Source organism: Chiloscyllium punctatum, chromosome 23 (assembly GCF_047496795.1).
Source record: "Chiloscyllium punctatum isolate Juve2018m chromosome 23, sChiPun1.3, whole genome shotgun sequence".
Lineage (NCBI taxonomy): Eukaryota > Metazoa > Chordata > Chondrichthyes > Orectolobiformes > Hemiscylliidae > Chiloscyllium > Chiloscyllium punctatum.
In genome coordinates, this window is record NC_092761.1 from 57456636 (window position 1) to 57476641 (window position 20006).

General features: G+C 45.0%; 1 protein-coding gene across 1 annotated transcript in view; it reads left to right on the forward strand.

The window, feature by feature from the left end:
* LOC140494087 (CMP-N-acetylneuraminate-beta-galactosamide-alpha-2,3-sialyltransferase 4-like) overlaps positions 1-20006 on the forward strand; it is a 206610-nt gene that overhangs the window by 131419 nt on the left and 55185 nt on the right. Inside the window, exons 7-8 of the mRNA XM_072593029.1 lie at positions 13459-13519; positions 17549-17644. Of these exons, the coding sequence (XP_072449130.1) occupies positions 13459-13519; positions 17549-17644 (157 nt within the window). The remainder of the gene's footprint in view (positions 1-13458; positions 13520-17548; positions 17645-20006) is intronic.

A 20006-nucleotide genomic window follows, 5' to 3' on the forward strand; every position in this document is an offset into this window, starting at 1 on the left:
TATCTTCTGTTTTTCTCTTGTAAATAAATAACTGGTTTATCACTCAAATAAACTTATTCAAACAAAGACACAAAGACTTTTAGCCAACAGTTTGGATTAATCAAATTTATGTTTGACCTTCAAAACCAAAAACACACGCCAACATGTCAGAGGAGAAAAAGAGTCGAAACTCCAGACTGTTACCTTGAAGCTACTTTGACTAACTGATAGTCAATCTTACTGAAATAGAGAAGTGATGATTGTCCCAGACTGTATTCTGCTTCTTAGGTCATTCTGCACACACAGTTTGTTGGGTGTCTTCCTTGCGCAGTGGAATCTGGCTGAATTCCTTTTGTGCACAGTAGATTTCAAAACCTTCTCTTCAGGAACTCTCCCCTTGTGACACAGATTACGTTCCATGAGTTTTCGGCTCTTACACTTTAAAGAAAGGAAGTATAAAGAAACACAGTGTGAGAGTAATGAGTTCTTGCTCTTCAGAGTTAAAACTAAAGTAGTCTTTCCTTGTGGGCCAGTCAATCTCTCTTGAAAAGTTCTCCAGTCTGTAAGATATCATCCAAGTTTCCTGCTCCTTTCAGATGTGATAATGTTGCTGTTGGACCCAGTCCCTTTTCCACAGCAAAATAACTTTGTTTAAAAATCAATTTATAAGTGGGTCCAAGTAACCTTTAGAAAGTTAATATTTGCATCATATGCCTTCATAACACAAATAAACACCTGAATGTATTTTTCTTCTGCTTTTGGTTATTCCTGTGTGGTGCTGTCCCTGTGTTTGAAATCAGGGGGCCAGCTGCTGTAACATCTGAAATGTCTGTGATGGCATCAAATCCCAGAGGAAATCCCAGAAGGACCACACCAAAGAGTGTTCCCCAGGAGGCAGCATCAGGACCAGAAGGAGAAACCTTCCGTCCTGCTGATTTACTAATATCTAGCACATTTATCTAATTACTAATTCTCCACAATCTCCTCTGCACCTCCATTACCCAACACTCCTGTTCAGCTCTTTGGAGTACTCAGAATGAGAAAGAATAATCAAGGTAGAATTGGGTTGGTTTATACCAGATTAACAAAATTAATTTGCTTATATTCTATTGCTCTATTTATAAAATCAATTAAAAGTGATGATTTGGAGATGCCGGTGTTGGACTAAGGTGTACAAAGTTAAAAATCTCTCAACACCAGGTTATAGTCCAACAGGTTTTGTGCGGTGAATTTGTACTTACAGAGATACATTGTACTTTGCTCAAAAACTGCATGAATTCATGTAAGACTCTGTTATCTCACTTTTTAGATTAGAATCAGTCTAAATATTAGATTAGATTAGATTAGATTAGATTACTTACAGTGTGGAAACAGGCCCTTCGGCCCAACAAGTCCACACCGACCCGCTGAAGCGCAACCCACCCATACCCCTAACCTAACACTATGGGCAATTTAGCATGGCCAATTCACCTGACCTGCACATCTTTGGATTGTGGGAGGAAACCGGAGCACCCGGAGGAAACCCACGCAGACACGGGGAGGACGTGCAAACTCCACACAGTTAGTCACCTGAGGCGGGAATTATGGCACAGACAGAGAATGCAGGGAGCTAACATATTGTTTGGCTAACACCAATTATTACAGTTAACCTGAGAATGTCACTTTTTTAAAAAAAAATGTGATTTAGACATGAAAGAAGTGAAACTATCATGGTATTCGAACAGATGAAAGACTCAACGAACAATCAAAGTATTTATCAATGTGTAATTTCAGTTCCATCACACTGTAAACTTTTGCTATAAATTCTGTGTCTTAAATCGTGTCCTCCACAAGCACCTGATGAAGGATCAGTGCTCTGAAAGCTAGTGTGCTTCCAATTAAACTTGTTGGACTATAACTGGGTGTTGTGTGATATTTAACATTAAAAGTGAACCTTTGAAGAGCTATGGAGGCAATTGCAAATAATCGGTCAGTCATACTAAGCACCAGGTCTGCATCTTTGAAATGTGAGGTATGTAATATTCAGACTTTAGATTTGCTAATACAAAATTGATGTTTTGTAATAACTGATAAACATGTTATAATTTTAAACTGAAACTAACCACACTAGTCTCTAAATCATAAAACTGTAGAACACATAATATAGTACAGGACAGCACAGTACAGGCCTTTGGCCCTTGATGTTTTGCCGACCTTTTATCCTACTCTGACATTAAAATAACCTACATACCCTTCAATTAACTCTCATCCATGTCCCTATTCAAGAGTCGCTTAAATGTCCCTAATATATCGGAGTCTACTACCACTGCTGGTAGTGCATTCCACACACCTGCCGCTGTCTGTGTAAAGAACCCACTTCTGTTATCATCCCTAAACCTTCCTCCAATCACCTTAAAATTATGCCCCCTTGTGATAGCCATTTCTGCCCTGGAAAATAGTCTCTGACTATTCACTCTATCAAGTCTTCTTCTTCGCTCCAATGAGAAAAGCCCCAGCTCCTTTAACCTTTCTTCCTAAGACATACCCTCCAATCCAGTTAGCATCCTAGTAAATCTCCTCTGCACCCTCTCTGAAGCTTACACGTTCTTCCTGCAATGAGGTGACCAGAACTGAACACACTATTCCAAATGTAGTTTAACCAGGGCTCTATAGAACTGCAGCATAACCTTGGGTATATCCTGTTTGGCCCGGGGATTTATCTATCTTTACATTTTTCAAAATTATCAGCCCCTCCTCCCTTCTAACATCAATCTGTTGTAGCATATCAGTCTATTTCCCCTCAGTAGTGAATACTGAAGCACGGTATTCATTAAGGACCTCCCCACTTCCTCTGACTCCAGGCGCAGGTTCCCTCCACTATTCCTAATCAGCCATGCACTCACTCTGGCCATCCTCTTGTTCCTCACATAAGCATAGAATCCTTAATCCTACCTGCTGAAGCTTCTTCATGTCCCCTTCTAGCTCTCCTAAGTCTATTCTTCAGTTCCTTCCTGGCTACCTCTAGAGCCCTGTCTGATCCTTGCCTCCTCAACTTTAAGGAGAAAGTGAGGACTGCAGATGCTGGAGATCAGAGCTGAAAATGTGTTGCTGGAAAAGCACAGCAAGTCAGGCAGCATCCAAGGAACAGGAGAATCGATGTTTCGGGCATCAGCCCTTCTTCAACTTTAAGTAAGCTTCCTTCTTCATCTTCACTCATCCTTTGTCACCCAAGGCTCTTTCAACCTACCATCCCCTCCTTGCCTCAGTGGGACAAGCTGTTATGTCATACAGTCATCGATGGAGACCATGACTGTTGCCATTATAGAAATTACAACAGTTCTCATGCCTTCTTTCCAATATCTCGATGGTGCTACAGTGATCTTCTGGGCAGTCAGTCAATGGGGTGTCTCTCAGCCCATGTCCCGCCTTGCTCATTGCACAGACCGGGTTAACCAAACCAGAACTAGATGATTGGACGAAGCAGGAAAGAAGAAATTGCACTGGCCTTTGGAACTTATTTTAACTTATGTACAACCCTGTCATGGACTGAATAAAGTTCAAAGGATTTAGCCAGCAAGTGGGGAGCTGATTGATTGTATTCTAGATAGCCCATAACCCCTTGCTGATACCTGCCAATATGGTTCAGTGAGAAGTGGGGTCATATGGGATTGCAGTTCAGTGGGAGGGGGGGGTTAGGTGAAGCTTTAACATAAATTTTAGAATCCACAGGGGGCCCTTACATTGGAAAAATCTGTCATTGGACAGGCTGAAGAAAACAACCAAAATAGAATTTTATCTGAGGAGGACAAGCAGGAGGCTGGAAGAACACAGCACACCAGGCTGCACCGGGAGGCTGGGAGAACACAGCACACCAGGCTGCACCAGGAGGCTGGGAGAACACAGCACACCAGGCTGCACCAGGAGGCTGGGAGAACACAGCACACCAGGCTGCACCAGGAGGCTGGAAGAACACAGCACACCAGGCTGCACTAGGAGGCTGGGAGAACACAGCACACCAGCCTGCACCAGGAGGCTGGGAGGTCACAGCACACCAGGCTGCACCAGGAGGCTGGGAGAACACAGCACACCAGACTGCACCGGGAGGCTGGGAGAATACAGTACACCAGGCTGCACCAGGAGGCTGGAAGAACACAGCAAGCCACGCTGCACCAGGAGGCTGGGAGAACACAGCAAGCCAGGCTGCACCAGGAGGCTGGGAGAACACAGCAAGCCAGGCTGCACCAGGAGGCTGGGAGAACACAGCAAGCCAGGCTGCACCAGGAGGCTGGGAGAACACAGCACACCAGGCTGCACCAGGAGGCTGGGAGAACACAGCACACCAGGCTGCACCAGGAGGCTGGAAGAACACAGCACACCAGGCTGCTCCAGGAGGCTGTTTTTTTTTAGATTACTAACTGTGGAAACAGGCCCTTCGGCCCAACAAGTCCACACTGACCCTCCAATGAGCAATCCACCCAGACCCATTTCCCTACATTTACCCCTACACCTAACACTACGGGCAATTTAGTGTGGCCAATTCACCTGACCTGCACATTTTTGGACTGTGGGAGGAAACCGGAGCACCCGGAGGAAACCCACGCAGACACGGGGAGAATGTGCAAACTCCACACAGACGGTTGCCTGAGGTGGGAATTGAACCCAGGGCTCTGGTGCTGTGAGGCAGCAGTGCTAACCACGGAGCCACCTTGCCACTGGATGCCACTGTGCTGCCATTTGTTTACCCAAGCAACAGCAGAATATTTTGCCTGCAGGTCAACAATTTCAAACCGGACCACTCCAAAATGCAACTGCCCAAGGTAGAGATGATACCAAAGTATAAGGCAACACCTTCCAGACCCTAACGAATCACTGTGCATTAAGAAAATGCTTACATCACAATCTGTTTATGAGTGGGAATAATTTCCAGGTTTCTATTTGGTCAAAATCGTCATGATGTTGAAATCATTTCCGTTTAGCCTTCTGCTCCCCAAGGAAAATTCCCCAAATTCTCCAATCTATCTTTGTCATTGAATTTTATTTTTGTTGGAACCATTTTTGTTAACTTTTTTTACAGCCTCTCCAATGCATTCATATATAAACAATGAGCAAGTGTAGGCTCTTTAACCTCTGAAATCTGCTTCAGCGTTTAATGAGATCATAGCTGGACTGAATGTAACATGAGAGAGATGGTTTAGGGATTGGTATTTATGTCAGTTAGATTCTTTGGACATTGGGATCACTCAGGGAGATAAGGCCTCTACAGATTGAATGGATTATGCCTTAACAGAGCTGAGAACTAATTTGGGTCGAGAGTGTGGTGCTGGAAGAGTACAGCTGGTCAGGCAGCATCTGAGGAGCAACGTTTCAAGCATAAGCCCTTCATCAGGAATGTGGCTTGTAGGCCAGGGGAGCTGAGACATAAATGGGAGGGGGGTGGGGCTAGGGAGAAGGTGGATGAGGGTGGTTGGGGGGGGGAGCGAAAAGGAGATGACCTGGGAATGCAGTGAGAGAGAGACTTACTGAGATCCTTGGAGAGAGAGGAGGAGAGCCTCTTCAAGGTAGGCATCCTTGGAAGAGGCTTCGCAGTAAGGTTAAAATCAACTGGAAAAAGTGAGGACTGCAGATGCTCGAGATTAGCTTTAAAAGTGTGATGCTGGAAAAGCACAGCAGGTCAGGCAGCATCCGAGGAGCAGGATAATCTGGCACATGAATGGGAGCCAGAATATAGCAGCAGCAGTGGGAACGGTGAGAGCAAAGACCAGGGGCTGCCAGGAAGGTAAATTTCCCATTTAAGTACTTACCTCATGGAATAAGCAGCCTCCATTTTGCAGCAGCAGCTGGAGCAGTGAGAGCCAGGAGCTGAGTGGGAGCGGTCAAATTATGCTCTGGGAAGGTGAATGAACTGATATATTTGGCCAGTGGCTAAGTGTAGAAGGTAAGGCAGATGAACTTAGGGCTTGGATTAGTACTAGTGAGTATGATGTTATTGCTATTACTGAGACTTGATTGAGGGAAGGGCACGATTGGCAACTAAATACCCCAGGACATTGATGCTTCAGGCAGAATAGATACAGAGGTAAAAGGGGTGCAGGAGTTACATTTCTGATCAGTGATGATATCACAGCTGTGCTGAAGGAGGGCACGATGGAGGACTCGAGCAGTGAGACAATATGGGCAGAGCTCAGAAATAGGAAGGGTGCGGTTACAATGTTGGGGCTGTACTACAGGCCTCCCAACAGTGAGCATGAGGCAGAAGTACAAATATGCAAATAGATTATGGAAAGATGTAGGAGCAACAGGGTGGTGCTGATGGGAGATTTTAATTTTCCCAACATTGACTGGGATTCACTTTGTGTTAGAGGTTTAGATGAAGCAGAATTTGTGAGGAGCATCCAGGAGGGTTTTATAGAGCATTATATAAATAGTCCATATCAGGAAGGGGCCATACTGGACCTGGTGTTGGGGAATGAGCCCGGTCAGGTGGTTGAAATTGCAGTAGGGGATTACTTTGGGAATAGTGATCAGAATTAGATAAGTTTTAGAATACTCAAGGACAAAAGACAAGTGGCCCTAAAGAAGGAGTGCTAAATTGGGAAAGGCCAATAATAGCAAAATTCAGCAGGAGCTGGGGAATGTGGATTGGGAGCAGCTGTTTGAAAGTAAATCCACATTTGATATGTGAGAGGCTTTTCAAGAGAAGTTGATTAGAGTGCAGGATAGACATGTCCCTGTGAAAATGAGGAACAGAATTGGCAAGATTAGGGAACTATGAATGACAGGTAAAATTGTGAAACCAGCTCAGAGGAAAAAGGAAGCATACATAAGGTCTTGGTGAGCGAAAACAAACGAAACTTTGAAAGAATATCGGGGAGGTAGGACCAATCTGAAATGAGGAATTAAGAGGGATAAAAGGGATCATGAAATATCTTTAACAAACAGGGTGCAGGAAAATCTCAAAGCCTTTCATTTGCATATAAGAAGCAAGAGGGTAACTAGAGAAAGGGTTGGCCCACACAAGGACAAAGGAGGGAAGTTATGCGTGGAGTCTGAGAAAATGATTGAGATTCTTCATGAGCACTTCACCAAAGAGACGGACGTGACAGATGTTGAGGTTAGTGATAGACTTTTGATTACCATAGGTCAAGTTGGCATAAGGAGGGAGGAAGTGTTGGGTATTCTAAAAGGCATTAATGTGAACAAGTCCCCAGGTCCGATGGGATCTATCCCAGGTTACTGAGGGAAGTGAGAGAGGAAATAACTGGAGCTTTAACAAATATCTTTGCAGCATCCTTGAACACAGGTGAGGTCCCAGAGGACTGGAGAATTGCTAATATTGTCCCCTTGTTTGAGAAGGCTAACAGGGATAATCAAGGTGGTTATAGACTGGTGAGTCTGATGTCAGTGGTAGGGAAACTGCTGGAGAAGATACTGAGGGATAGGATCTATTTACATTTGGAAGGAAATGGGCTTATCAATGATAGGCAGCATGGTTTTGTGCTGGGTTTTGTCTTATCAACTTAATAGAATTATTTGAGGAAGTGACAAAGTTGATTGATGAGGGAAGGGCTATAGATGTCATATACAATGATTTCAGTGAGGTGTTTGATAAGGTTCCCCATGGTAGGCTGATAGAGAAAGTGAAGTCAGATGGGTTTCAGGGTGTACTAGCTGGATAGATAGAGAACTGGCTAGGCAACAGGAGACAGAGAGTAGTAGTGGAAGGGAGTTTCCCAAAATGGAGAACTGTGACCAGTGGTGTTCCACAGGGATCTGTGCAGTGGTATGCATAAATAATCTGGAGGAAGTTTTAGGTGGTCTGATTAGCAAGTTTACAGATGACACTAAGATTGGTGAAGTAGCAGATAGTGAAGGGGACTGTCAGAGAATGCAGCAGAATATAGATAGATTGGAGAGTTAGGCAGAGAAATGGCAGATGGAGTTCAATCTGGACAAATGTGAGGTGATGCATTTTGGAAGATTCAATTCTAGAGCGAAGTATACGGTAAATTGAAAAGCCCTGGGGAAAATTGATCTACGTGTTCAGGTCCATTGTACCCTGAAGGTGGCAATGCAGGTCGATAGAGTGGTCAAGAAGGCACATGGCTTTTCTTCATCAGACGGGGTATTGAGTACAAGAATTGGCAGGTCACATTACAGTTGTATAGGATTTTGGTTCGGCCACATTTGGAATACTGCGTACAGTTCTGGTCACCACTTTACCACCAGGATGTTGCCTGGTATGGAGGGTGCTAGCTATGAAGAGAGATTGAGTAGATTAGGATTATTTTCATTAGAAAGACGGAAGTTGAGGGAAGACCTGATTGAGGCTTACAGAATCATGACAGATGCAGACATGGTGGATAGCAAGAAGCTCTTTCACAGAGTGGGGGACCCAATTACTAGGTGTCACAAGTTCAGGGTGAGAGGGGAAAAGTTTAAGGAAGATGTGCATGGAAAGTTCTTCATGTAGAGGGAGGTGGGTGCCTGGAACGCGTTGTGTGGTAGAGGCGGCAGGACAGGATCATTTAAGATGTATCTAGACAGATACATGAATGGGCAGGGTGTAAAGGGATACAGATCCTTGGGAAATAGGTGACAGGTTTAGGTAGAGGATCTGGATTGGCGCAGCTTGGAGGGTCTTGTGCTGTAATTTTCTTTGTTCTTTGTGTTCTTTTTAAACAAGGTACAGAGGAATCTCGATTATCTGGTATTTGATTTTCTGAATATCAGATTATCCAGCAAGATCACAAGGTCCTGATGCTTGGCTACATTATGTTATGTGGCATTTGGTTATCCAGAATTCAAGTAACCAAACGGAATATTCCCTGCCTGTGTCCTTTGGATAAACAAGGCTCCTCTGTACACAGATGATTGAGGATACTATAAAGATAGAAATAGAAGGTTTTAATGATGAACTGATAGGATTGACATATGATTGCAAACACATTCCTTCCGTGTTACTGCTCTCAGTTTTTACACTGCTTAACATGATGTTCACTCTGCCAACAATAGCAAATGGTTGGTGCTCACTCTAACCCTCATTTGGTATTCCTAATGCTCCTGAGAAGGTCATTTTACCTTTGGATCCAATGGCTGGGATACAGCTCATCAGATTTTCAATTGCACTGACACCCATCATGATGTTGATCTGGGAGTGAACAATCTACCCAATAAGTACAAAGTCAAGCACCATTGTTGGAAAAGCTCAACAGGTCTGGCAGCATCTGTGGGGAGAAATCAGAGTTAACATTTTGGGTCAAATGACCTTTCCTCAGGCCCAAAAATGTTAATTCTGATCTCTCTGCACAGGTGCTGCCAGACCTGCTAAGTTTTTCCAACAATTTTTGTTTTTGTTTCTGATTTACAGCAACTGCAGTTCTTTTGATTTTAGTTAGCAAGCACCACTAGTCGCTCTGGTATATTGATTCAAATTGTAGGCCATCGTGGTTAAAGTAACAATCAGACTTTAATGTTGCTCACTTTATAGCTTATCTCAAGATGAAAAATTCTCATTTATAATGACCACCTGTTTCCAGTGCTTAGTCCAGTTACCTACAACCACCCTTCCCCAAACCTCCCCTCCTAACCCTCTCTCCCCAACACCACCAGACTTTAATGTCAATTCAGGACTTTTTCACTCAACTGTTGAAAAGTGTGGTGCTGGAAAAACACAGCAGGCCACACGGCATCCGAGGAGCACGAGAATCGACGTTTCGGGCATAAGCCCTCCTTCAGGAATGAGGCTGGTGCGTCAAGCGGGCTGAGATAAAAGGTAGGGGGGAGGGAATTTGGGGGAGGGGTGTTGGGAATACGATAGGTGGAAGGGGGTGAGGGTGAGGGAGATAGGCCGGAGAGGGGGTGGGGGCGGAGAGGCTGGGAAGAAGATTGCAGGTCAAGAGGGCGATGCTGAATCTGGGGGTTGGGACTGAGATAAGGTGGTGGGGGGTGGGGGGGTGGGGGTGGAAATGAGGAAGCTGGAGAAATCTACATTCATTCCGTGTGGTTGGAGGGCTCCTAGGCGAAAGATGAGGCGCTCTTCCTCCAGGCATCGTGTGGCTAAGGTCTGGTGATGGAGGAGGCCAAGGACCTGCATGTCCTTGGCGGAGTGGGAGGGGGAGTCAAAGTGTTCAGCCACGGGGTGGTTGGGTTGGTTGGTGCGGGTGTCCCAGAGGTGTTCTCTGAAACGTTCTGCAAGTAGGCGGCCTATCTCCCCAATGTAGGGGGGACCACATCGGGTGCAGCGGATGCAATAAATGATGTGTGTAGAGGTGCAGGTGAATTTGTGACGGATATGGAAGGATCCACTGGGGCTTTGGAGGGAGGTGAGGGGGGAGGTGTGGGTGCAAGTTTTGCACTTCTTGCGATTGCAGGAGAAGGTGCCGGGAGTGGAGGTTGGGTTGGTGGGGGGTGTGGACCTGACGAGGGAGTGGCGGAGGGGGTGGTCTCTCGGAATACTGATAGGGGTGGGGAGGAAAATATATCGCTGGTGGTGGGGCCTGTTTGGAGGTGGCAGAAATGATGGAGGATGATACGATGTATCCGGAGGTTGGTGGGGTGGAAGGTGAGGACCAGTGGGGTTCTGTCCTAGGTCCTAGGTCCTAGCTCCCAGCCCTGCCGTGTTTTCACCATCCCTCCAGACCTCCCCCTCTCTAAGGATGAAAGATCAGTCCTCAGCAGAGGCCTCACCTTCATTCCCCTACGCTCCTGGATTTATGAGTTCAACACGTGGCTAGACATTGAGCATTTCTTCCGCCGCCTTCCCCTCCGTGCTTACTTCTTCAACCAGGACTCTCGCCCACCCTCTGACGACCCCTTCTCCTGCCTCCAACACACCCCATCCACCTGGACACCCCATGCTGGCCTCTTACCCGCCCTCAATCTCTTCATGTCCAACTGCCGCCGCGACATTGACCACCTCAACCTGTCCACCCTGCTCACCCACTCCAACCTCTCACCCTCAGAACGTGCAGCCCTCCACTCCCTCCGCTCCAACCCCAACCTCACCATCAAACTGGCAGACAAGGGAGGTGCAGTGGTAGTTTGGCGCACCGATCTTTACACCGCTGAAGCTATACGCCAACTCATAGACACCTCCTTCTACTGCCCCCTTGACCATGACCCCACCTCCCACCACCAAACCATCATCTCCCAGACCATTCATAACCTCATCACCTCAGGGGATCTCCCATCCACCGCCTCCAACCTCATAGTCCCACAACCCCGCACCGCCCGTTTCTATCTCCTGCCCAAAATCCACAAACCCGACTACCCCGACCGACCCATTGTCTCAGCCTGCTCTTGTCCCACCGAATTCATCTCTGCATACCTCGACACTGTCCTGTGCCCCTTAGTCCAAGAACTCCCCACCTACGTTTAGGACACCACCCACGCTCTCCACCTCCTCCATGATTTTCGCTTCCCCGGTCCCCAACGTCTTATCTTCACCATGGTCATCCAGTCCCTGTACACCTCCATCCCCCATCACGAAGGCCTCCAAGCCCTCCACTTCTTCCTCTCCTGCCAACCCAACCAGTACCCTTCCACTGACACCCTCCTTCGACTGACTGAACTGGTCCTCACTCTTAACAACTTTTCCTTCCAATCCTCTCACTTCCTCCAAACCAAAGGAGTTGCCATGGGCACCCGCATGGGCCTCATCGTCGGATAAGTGGAACAGTCCATCTTCTGCAACGACACTGGCACCACCCCCCACCTTTTCCTCCGCTACATCGATGATTGTGTTGGCGCTTCCTCATGCTCCCACGAGGAGGTTGAACAGTTAATCCACTTTACAAACACCTTCCACCCCGACCTCAAATTTACCTGGACTGTCTCAGACTCCTCCCTCCCCTTCCTAGACCTCTCCATTTCTATCTCAGGGACCAACTCAACACAGACATTTACTACAAAGCGCCGACTCCCACAGCTACCTAGATTACACCTCCTCCCACCCTGCCCCCTGTAAAAACGCCATCCTATATTCCCAATTCCTTCGCCTCCACCACATCTGATCCCAGGAGGGCCAATTCCATCACAGAACAACTCAAATGGCCTCCTTCTTCAAAGACCGCAATTTCCCCTCCGACCTGGTCGACGATGCTCTCCATCGCATCTCCTCCACTTCCCGCTCCTCCGCCCTTGAACCCCGCCCCTCCAATCGCCACCAGGACAGAACCCCACTGGTCCTCACCTTCCACCCCACCAACCTCCGGATACATTGTATCATCCTCCGTCATTGCTGCCACCTCTAAACAGACCCCACCACCAGGGATATATTTCCCTCCCCACCCCTATCAGCATTCCGGAGAGACCATTCCCTCTGCAACTCCCTTGTCAGGTCCACACCCCCCACCAACCTAACCTCCACTCCTGGCACCTTCTCCTGCAACTGCAAGAAGGGCAAAACTTGCACCCACACCTCCCCCCCCCCCCCTCACCTCCCTCCAAGGCCCAATGGATCCTTCCATATCCATCACAAATTCACCTGCACCTCCACACACATCATTTACTGTATCCACTGCACCCGATGTGGTCTCCTCTATATTGGGGAGACAGGCCGACTACTTGCGGAACGCTTCAGAGAACACCTCTGGGACACCCGCACCAACCAACCCAACCGCCCCATGGCTGAACACTTTAACTCCCCCTCCCACTCCGCCAAGGACATGCAGGTCCTTGGCCTCCTCCATCGCCAGACCCTGGCCACATGACGCCTGGAGGAAGAGCGCCTCATCTTCCACCTAGGAACCCTCCAACCACACGGGATGAATGTAGATTTCTCCAGCTTCCTCATTTCCCCTCCCCCCACCTTATCTCAGTCCCAACCCCAGGATTCAGCACCGCTCTCTTGACCTGCAATCTTCTTCCCGACCTCTCCGCCCCCACCCCCTCTCTGGCCTATCACCCTCACCCTCACCTCCTTCCACCTATCGTATTCCCAGCGCCCCTCCCCCAAATTCCCTCCCCCATACCTTTTACCTCAGCCTCATTCCTGAAGAAGGGCTTATGCCCAAAACGTCGATTCTCCTGCTCCTTGGATGCTGCCTGGCCTGCTGTGTTTTTCCAGCACCACACTTTTCAACTCTGGTCTCCAGCATCTGCAGTCCTCACTTTCTCCTTTTTCACTCAACTGTCCTCATCTGTCACCCACTGAGTTATAAATAGCTTCTCAGCATCTCTCAGAGTGTTCATTCAGGGAAAGAGTTTAATTGTTACTTATAAATGCTGCAGATAGAATGATTCTGATCAGAATTGAAACAGCAAGTCTTTCTTGTTTTAAAGTCTTCTTCAAATGTTTGAGATGTTACATCTGGGGCATGACCCCTGGAGTATGATAACTGAATGTGATACGTCATGTCAGATCTGAAGGCTTTCAAAATGTTGATGTCAGTTGAGCTTTGTATAGCCAGGATGAGAGGCAACAACACGCTTTCTCACATGAATTTACACGCTCTCCAAAATATCCATTGTGTCAGGCTAAACTTTTCTTTTCCTTTACAGAAGCGCTTGTCAAAATGATATTAACCCATACAAAGTTCAACATGCCTGAGGAGATAAACAGGTAAACCGTCTGAGGTCTACTTGCCAGGAACACTTTTCCCTTCTTCAGAAATAGAGTGGCTCAGTGGTTAGCACTGCTGGCTCACAGTGCTCGGGACCCAGGCTTGATTCCAGCCTCAGGCAACTGTCTATGTGGCGTTTACAAATTCTCCCTGTGTCTGCGTAGGTTTCCTCCTAAGGTGCTTCAGTTTCCTTCCACAATCCAAACATGTGCAGATTAGGTGAATTGGCCATGCTAAATTGCCCATAGTGCTCATAGATATGTAGGTTGGTGCATTAGTTGATTTAAATATAATGGGGATTGGGTCTGGGTGGGTTACTCTTTGGAGGGTTGGTGTAGACTGGTTGGGCCAAATGGTCTGTTTCCACACAATAGGGGTTCTATGAAATTATCTGAATGCATTTTCTGTATTACGTTTATACTCCCTGTGTAGGGCAGAATATGTCAGGAAGTATATACAGTATGGAGATTCATTCACGTTTGGAGACTAAGTGGGACCTATTCTGTGATAGGGTCCCAGTTGTCTGTCCTGAACACTTCCCTCCACATTCCTGTTGACTGGCAAAGACGTAAATCAAAACTCCAATGTACGCAACAAATGAGCAACGAATCCTGACTGATAATTCCATATTGGGTACAATAGTGAAGGAAGAGCAGGGTGTTTTGCTAATGTCCCAAGTTAATATTTATTCCTCAACACGTGTCAAGCAAAAATAGCTAATATCTAATCATTTATTGCATGGGTGTTTGAAGATTCTACTTGAATAAATTAGCTGACATGATTTGTGCATCACATTGGATAAGCAATGGTTCTGAAGGGGTTCATATTCATGTCCATTCTATTGAAGACACACACAGGCTGAGAGTGGATATGAGGAAGCAAATATATATGCACCAGCTCCCAAGTTTCTGATAACTATGCCTGCCCAAAAGTATTTGTACATACTGATACTATCCAATAAATGTTCTTGTTATCTAAGAATGCTGCCACTCTATGGTGGTGTATTCTCTCCCACTAATCACTAGATAGTCTCAAGAAAAAAAGCAACAAGTCCACAAGACCCTCCGAAGAGGAACACACACAGACCCATTCCCTTACTTGTATTACTTTACATTTGCCCTGACTAATACACCTAATCTACACATCCCTGAACACTACGGACAATTTAGCACAGCCAATTCACCTAACTTGCACATCTTTGGACTATGGGAGGAAACCTGAGCACCGAGAGGGAACCCACGCAGACACGGGGAGAATGTGCAAACTCTACCCAGACAGTCACCTGAGGCAGGATCAAACCCTGACACTGCGAGGCAGCAGTGCTAACCACTGAGCTACTGTGCATATTTGTAAGTGCTCTGCTGTTAAAGGTAAACTCATCATAATCTAACCAGACCATAGGACTACTTTCTCATTAGAGAGAGATAATTGGTGGTGTTTTACCCTGAGAGACACCACAACTTAGGCAAGGACAGGGGTTAAGAAAGAGGGATCTTTATGGCAATCTCAGCCAGTGAAGTAATTGAACCTGCACTGTTGGTGTTACTTGGTACCACAAACCAGCTGCCCAGCCAATTGAGCAAACTAACCCCTAAAGTCACCATTGTCTTACCAGATCATAGGACTGCTCTCTCATTAGAGAGACAGAGGGAGAGAGAGACAGAGAGAGAGAGAGAGACTGCTCTTTACATCCTTTCTAGGATTCATATAGGATATAAGACAATAAAGCAGATGTTAAGCTAACTAGCCTATAGTTACCTTTTTTATCTCCCTTTTTTGAATAAAGACATTTGAATAAAGCCAGTTTACCAATCCTCCAATACATTTTTAGTATTTAAAGATCGTTGGAAGATTGTTAATACAGTATCCACTACCTCTGTAGTGACTTCTTTTAGTTTTTAATTATCTAATCATCAACAGAGAATTACTTGCAAAAGCTTCTGTTCCTACTCCTATACCATTACCTCTGATGTCCCCTAAAGATTTATCCCTCTCCTATTTCTCATCTCCACACTGACATTTAGCAGTACCAGCTGAAGGCACCGCATTAGTTTGACAAGATGTAGAGGAACCGGTGTTGGACTGGGATGGACAAAGTCAAAAATCACACAACACCAGGTTATAGTCCAACAGGTTTATTTGGAAGCACTAGCTTCGGAGCACTGCTCCTTCACCAGGTGGTTGTGGACTATAAGTTCGTAAGGCACAGAATTTATAACAAGTTGCTAAAACCTTCATCCATGCCCTGATTAACTTCGGATTCAATGGTTTCAGCATACTATTGGCTTGCCTCTCACACCTGAACCTCCATAAACCTGTTGTCATCTGAAACACTGTTACCTGTGACTGAATTTATGCCAATTCTATTCCAAACTATTCTGTACTTATTGACTTTCCTTGGCTCCTGCTTAAGCAACATCTTGATTTTAAAATTCTCATCTTTATTTTCAAACTACTTCATGGTCTCACCACTTGCTATTGCCCCATAACTAACTGAGAAATCTATGTGCCTCTAACTGAGGCCTGTACTGCATACTCAATTCTAACTTTTCCACATTTAATAACTGTGCTTTCGGCTGCCTACACCAGAAGTTCCAGAGGTCATACACTTCCCTACCTCTCTAACTGTTTCCACCTTAAGATATTTGTTAAAACAACCTCTACACCCAAGATTCTGGTCATTTACCAAACAACTCCTCATATGGATCAGTGTCCTATTTTGCTTTACAATGCTCCAATGAGGTGAGTTGAGATGTTGAATTATGTTGAAGCATGAAGTTGTTTTATTATTGTCACAATGGCATGTGTAGGGTTTGGTTAGCTCAGTCAGCTGGCTTGCAGTGCAATGACAGCAAGAGTGTGGCTTCATTCTTGAAAGGACTGAGGTCACCATGAAGGTTCTGCCTTCTCAACCTTGCCCCTCACCTCAAGGAAAATCCTCAGATTAAATGTTTAACCATTCATCTCTCTCTAATGAGTGAGCTGTTCTCATTACCTTTTATCACGTACACCATTGTAGCTGATAATGAGTAAGCAGTAACCAAGGAAATAAAGTACTCACAACAATCAAAAACAAAATTGTACACTCTACCTTTCGTCTTAATTCAGACAAATTCAACTAAATTGTATGTGCTATTAGAAAATGAGTACTGAGATCACATGCAAACTGATGGCCTCTGTTTCTTATTTTTCTTATACAAGTGAATTTCCATCAAGTCTCACATGGCTGGTGGCTAATGAAAATACCTCTAAAACTAATGCAATTTGGATTGATTCAAAGAACATCAGCTGGCCAGTCCAGAAGCAAAAACAGCAAGATATACGGATTTTTTTAAAAATGGCTGATCAAAATTGGCAGTTTACATGCTGTGAATAAAACTTCTCATTTGTTTTATTCATTCGCGGGATATGGGTAACACCATACCTGATTGCCCTTGAGAGGGCATTGTTGCTTGTTTTCTTGAACCACTGCAATCCCATGGGGGTAGGTACACTCACAGTGCTGTTAGAAAGGAAGTTAGATCATAAGACCATAAAAGGTAAGAACAGGAGTAAGTCATTTGGCATCTCAAGCCATTCAGTAGAATTATGGCTGATCTGACATTCCTCTCATTCACTTTCTTACCCTTTCTCCAAATGCTTGATTTCCCTAGTGATCAAGAATCTAACTGTCTCAGCCTTAAATCTGACACCTTCCCCACCCCACCTCACCCCACCAAAGCTCTTTGTGTCAAGGAGTTCCAAAGATTCGCAACTCTCTGAGAGAAGATTTTCTTCCTCATCTCAGTCATAAGTTTGTGCCCCTTTATTCTGAGACTGTGCCCTCTGGTCCTACACTCTCCCACAAGAGGAAATATCCTCCCAGCATTTACCCAGACTCCAGTATAGTATAAATTTTACTGGTCACACACTATAACTCACTGCATAGAAATTCTTCACTCGTTAAATAAACTTGAACTTCTCACTTTGTAGCGTTCAGTCACAGCATATATTAATCCTGCTTTAATATAAGGTTTTGGTCTTTTCAGTTTATATTGCAAGCGATGTGTTATCGTTGGCAATGGAGACACTCTGAGGAACAGCTCCCTGGGAGAAACAATCAACAAGTACGATGTTGTTATTCGGTGAGTCGCTTTGTTCTACTTAATCATTTTGTTCTTAGACCTGGTTGTACTCTGACCATTAGCTCAAAGAGTCCCAAAGGCTCAATCCAGAGACACAAGCACATAAGCTGACATTTCAGTAGAGTAGTGAAAGAACACCTTTGAACTTTGAGTTTGACTACTCCATTTAACGATTGGGATTGTAACAATGATTGATTTGTTTTAATCAATGATCATGGCTCACATTGTTCTGCTGATGGTATTGTGACATAGGCAAATATCTAGCTTCTTTTTGACTTCCACTTTCTTTCAGACTTTCACTGTGGACCACTGAGGGTTAATGATGTACTTCCTTTGTCAAGTTTCCTCTTTCAAGCAAATGGCCTACCTGGTGTTGACAGTGCCTCTTTGCAATCTTCACGAGATATATGAATGCCTGTAATCTTTTCATAACAAACTCTGGTCTCATTCTTCTTATCACCCAGTGATTTTTCACCATTAAGTTTCACTCATTGTTGATTTTCACTTTATCTTGCTATTCTCTTACTTTGCAATCGGTACCACATTTAAGGAAACTAAATCTTGTCCTAGAGCATGTTGAAACAACAAACTGATGTTGGGTGTATAGTCACACATGCAGGAAGCAGAACATTGGGCATCCCAAAAGGAAAGGAACTCTCCAAATCCTGCAATTATCACTTTCTGCCATTTTCATGGCCTCAGAAGAACCTCTTCCTGCATTTGCCAATTGCCTGTTTTAAAAAATCTTCGGTCTGGATTTTGTTGTTCTTTAGGTCTCTTACAAGTATATCGCTAAGATCAAAGTCTAAATTGCACTATTCCAAGTGCTGCAAGAAGATTTCATTAATTTGAGAATTTGCAACAGTCTCTCTTAGCATCTACTTCATTTAATGAAGTGAACATTCTTAGTTGTGCTGTCATTTGAGTTCAAAATTTCATAAATTTGACATAGACCAAATTGAGATCCCTCTGGCAACATTAGGTTTCCAGTACCTTAAAAGCATTTGGTTCCATTAGTCAAGAAAAGTGGTTATATTAAAGGTGAAAGCATAACAAAGGAAAGAGTTGGGCTCATTAAGGACCACAGTGGTACTTTGTGCATGGAACCAGAGGGTGTAGGCAGGGATTTAAATAAATGCTTCATGTTGGTACTCACTAGTGAGAAGAACGATATGGGTACCGAAATCAGAGAGAAGGTGTGATACAATTAAAGAAATTAATACAGTCCGAGAGGAGGTTCTGAGTGGTCTGGCAGTTTTAAAAGTAGAGAACTCCCCAGGGCCGGGTGAAATGTATCCCAGGTTATTGAATGAGGCAAGGGAGAAAATAGCTGGAGCTCTGACAAAAATGTTTAATTCCTCTCTGGCCACGGGAAAGGTGCCAGACCATCAGAGATCAGCCAACGTGGCTCCATTTTTCAAGAAGGGAGCAAGGGATAAACCAGGAAACTGCAGGTTGGTCAGTCAGTCTAACCACAGCGGTAGGGAAATGTTTGGAAGCAATTTTGAGGCACAGAACTAATCTGCATTTGCAGAGATCAGGATTAATCAGGAACAGTCAGCGTGGTTTTGTTTAGGGGAGATCATGTCTGACCAATTTGATTGAAGCTTTTGAAGAGTTAATCAGGCATGTAGATGAGAGCAATGCTTTTGATGTAGCCTATGTAGATTTCAACAAGACTTTTGATAAGATACTGCATGGGAGACGGTTATCAAAAGGAAAAGCCCATTGGATCCAAGAAATTTTAGTAAATTGGATCCACAATTGGCTGATTGGCTGGAAACAAAGACTAATGGCTGAGGGTGTTTTTCTGGCTGGAGTTCTGTGTCCAGTGTAACCCCACAGGGGTCAGGTTGGGGCCCTTGATGTTTGTGGTTTATAGAAATAATGTGGACTTGAGTGTGGGATGGTTAATTAGTAAGTTCACACATGATACAAAAATTAGTGGGGTGGTGAATAATGAGAAGGATTGCCTTAGATTACAGGACAATACAGATGGATTTGTCAGAAGGACTGCTCAGTAGCAAATGGAATTCAACTCGGATAAGCGTGAGATGATGCAAATGGCAGGGACAAACAAGGCAAGGTAATACATGGTGAGCACCAAGGATCAAAAGGACTTTGCTGTGCATGTATAATAGTCTCTTACAGTATCAGAACAAAGGGATAACTTGGCTAAGAAGTGGTATACTTGCCTTTATCAACCGAGTCAGAGTTTAAGAGCAGTGTGATTATGTTGGCACTGTACAAAATGTGAGTTAAGCCATAACAAGAGTTTTGTGTGTAGTTCTGGGATCCACATTATGGGAGAGATGTGAATCCCATGGAAAAGGTACAGGGGAGATTTACCAGATGTTGCCTG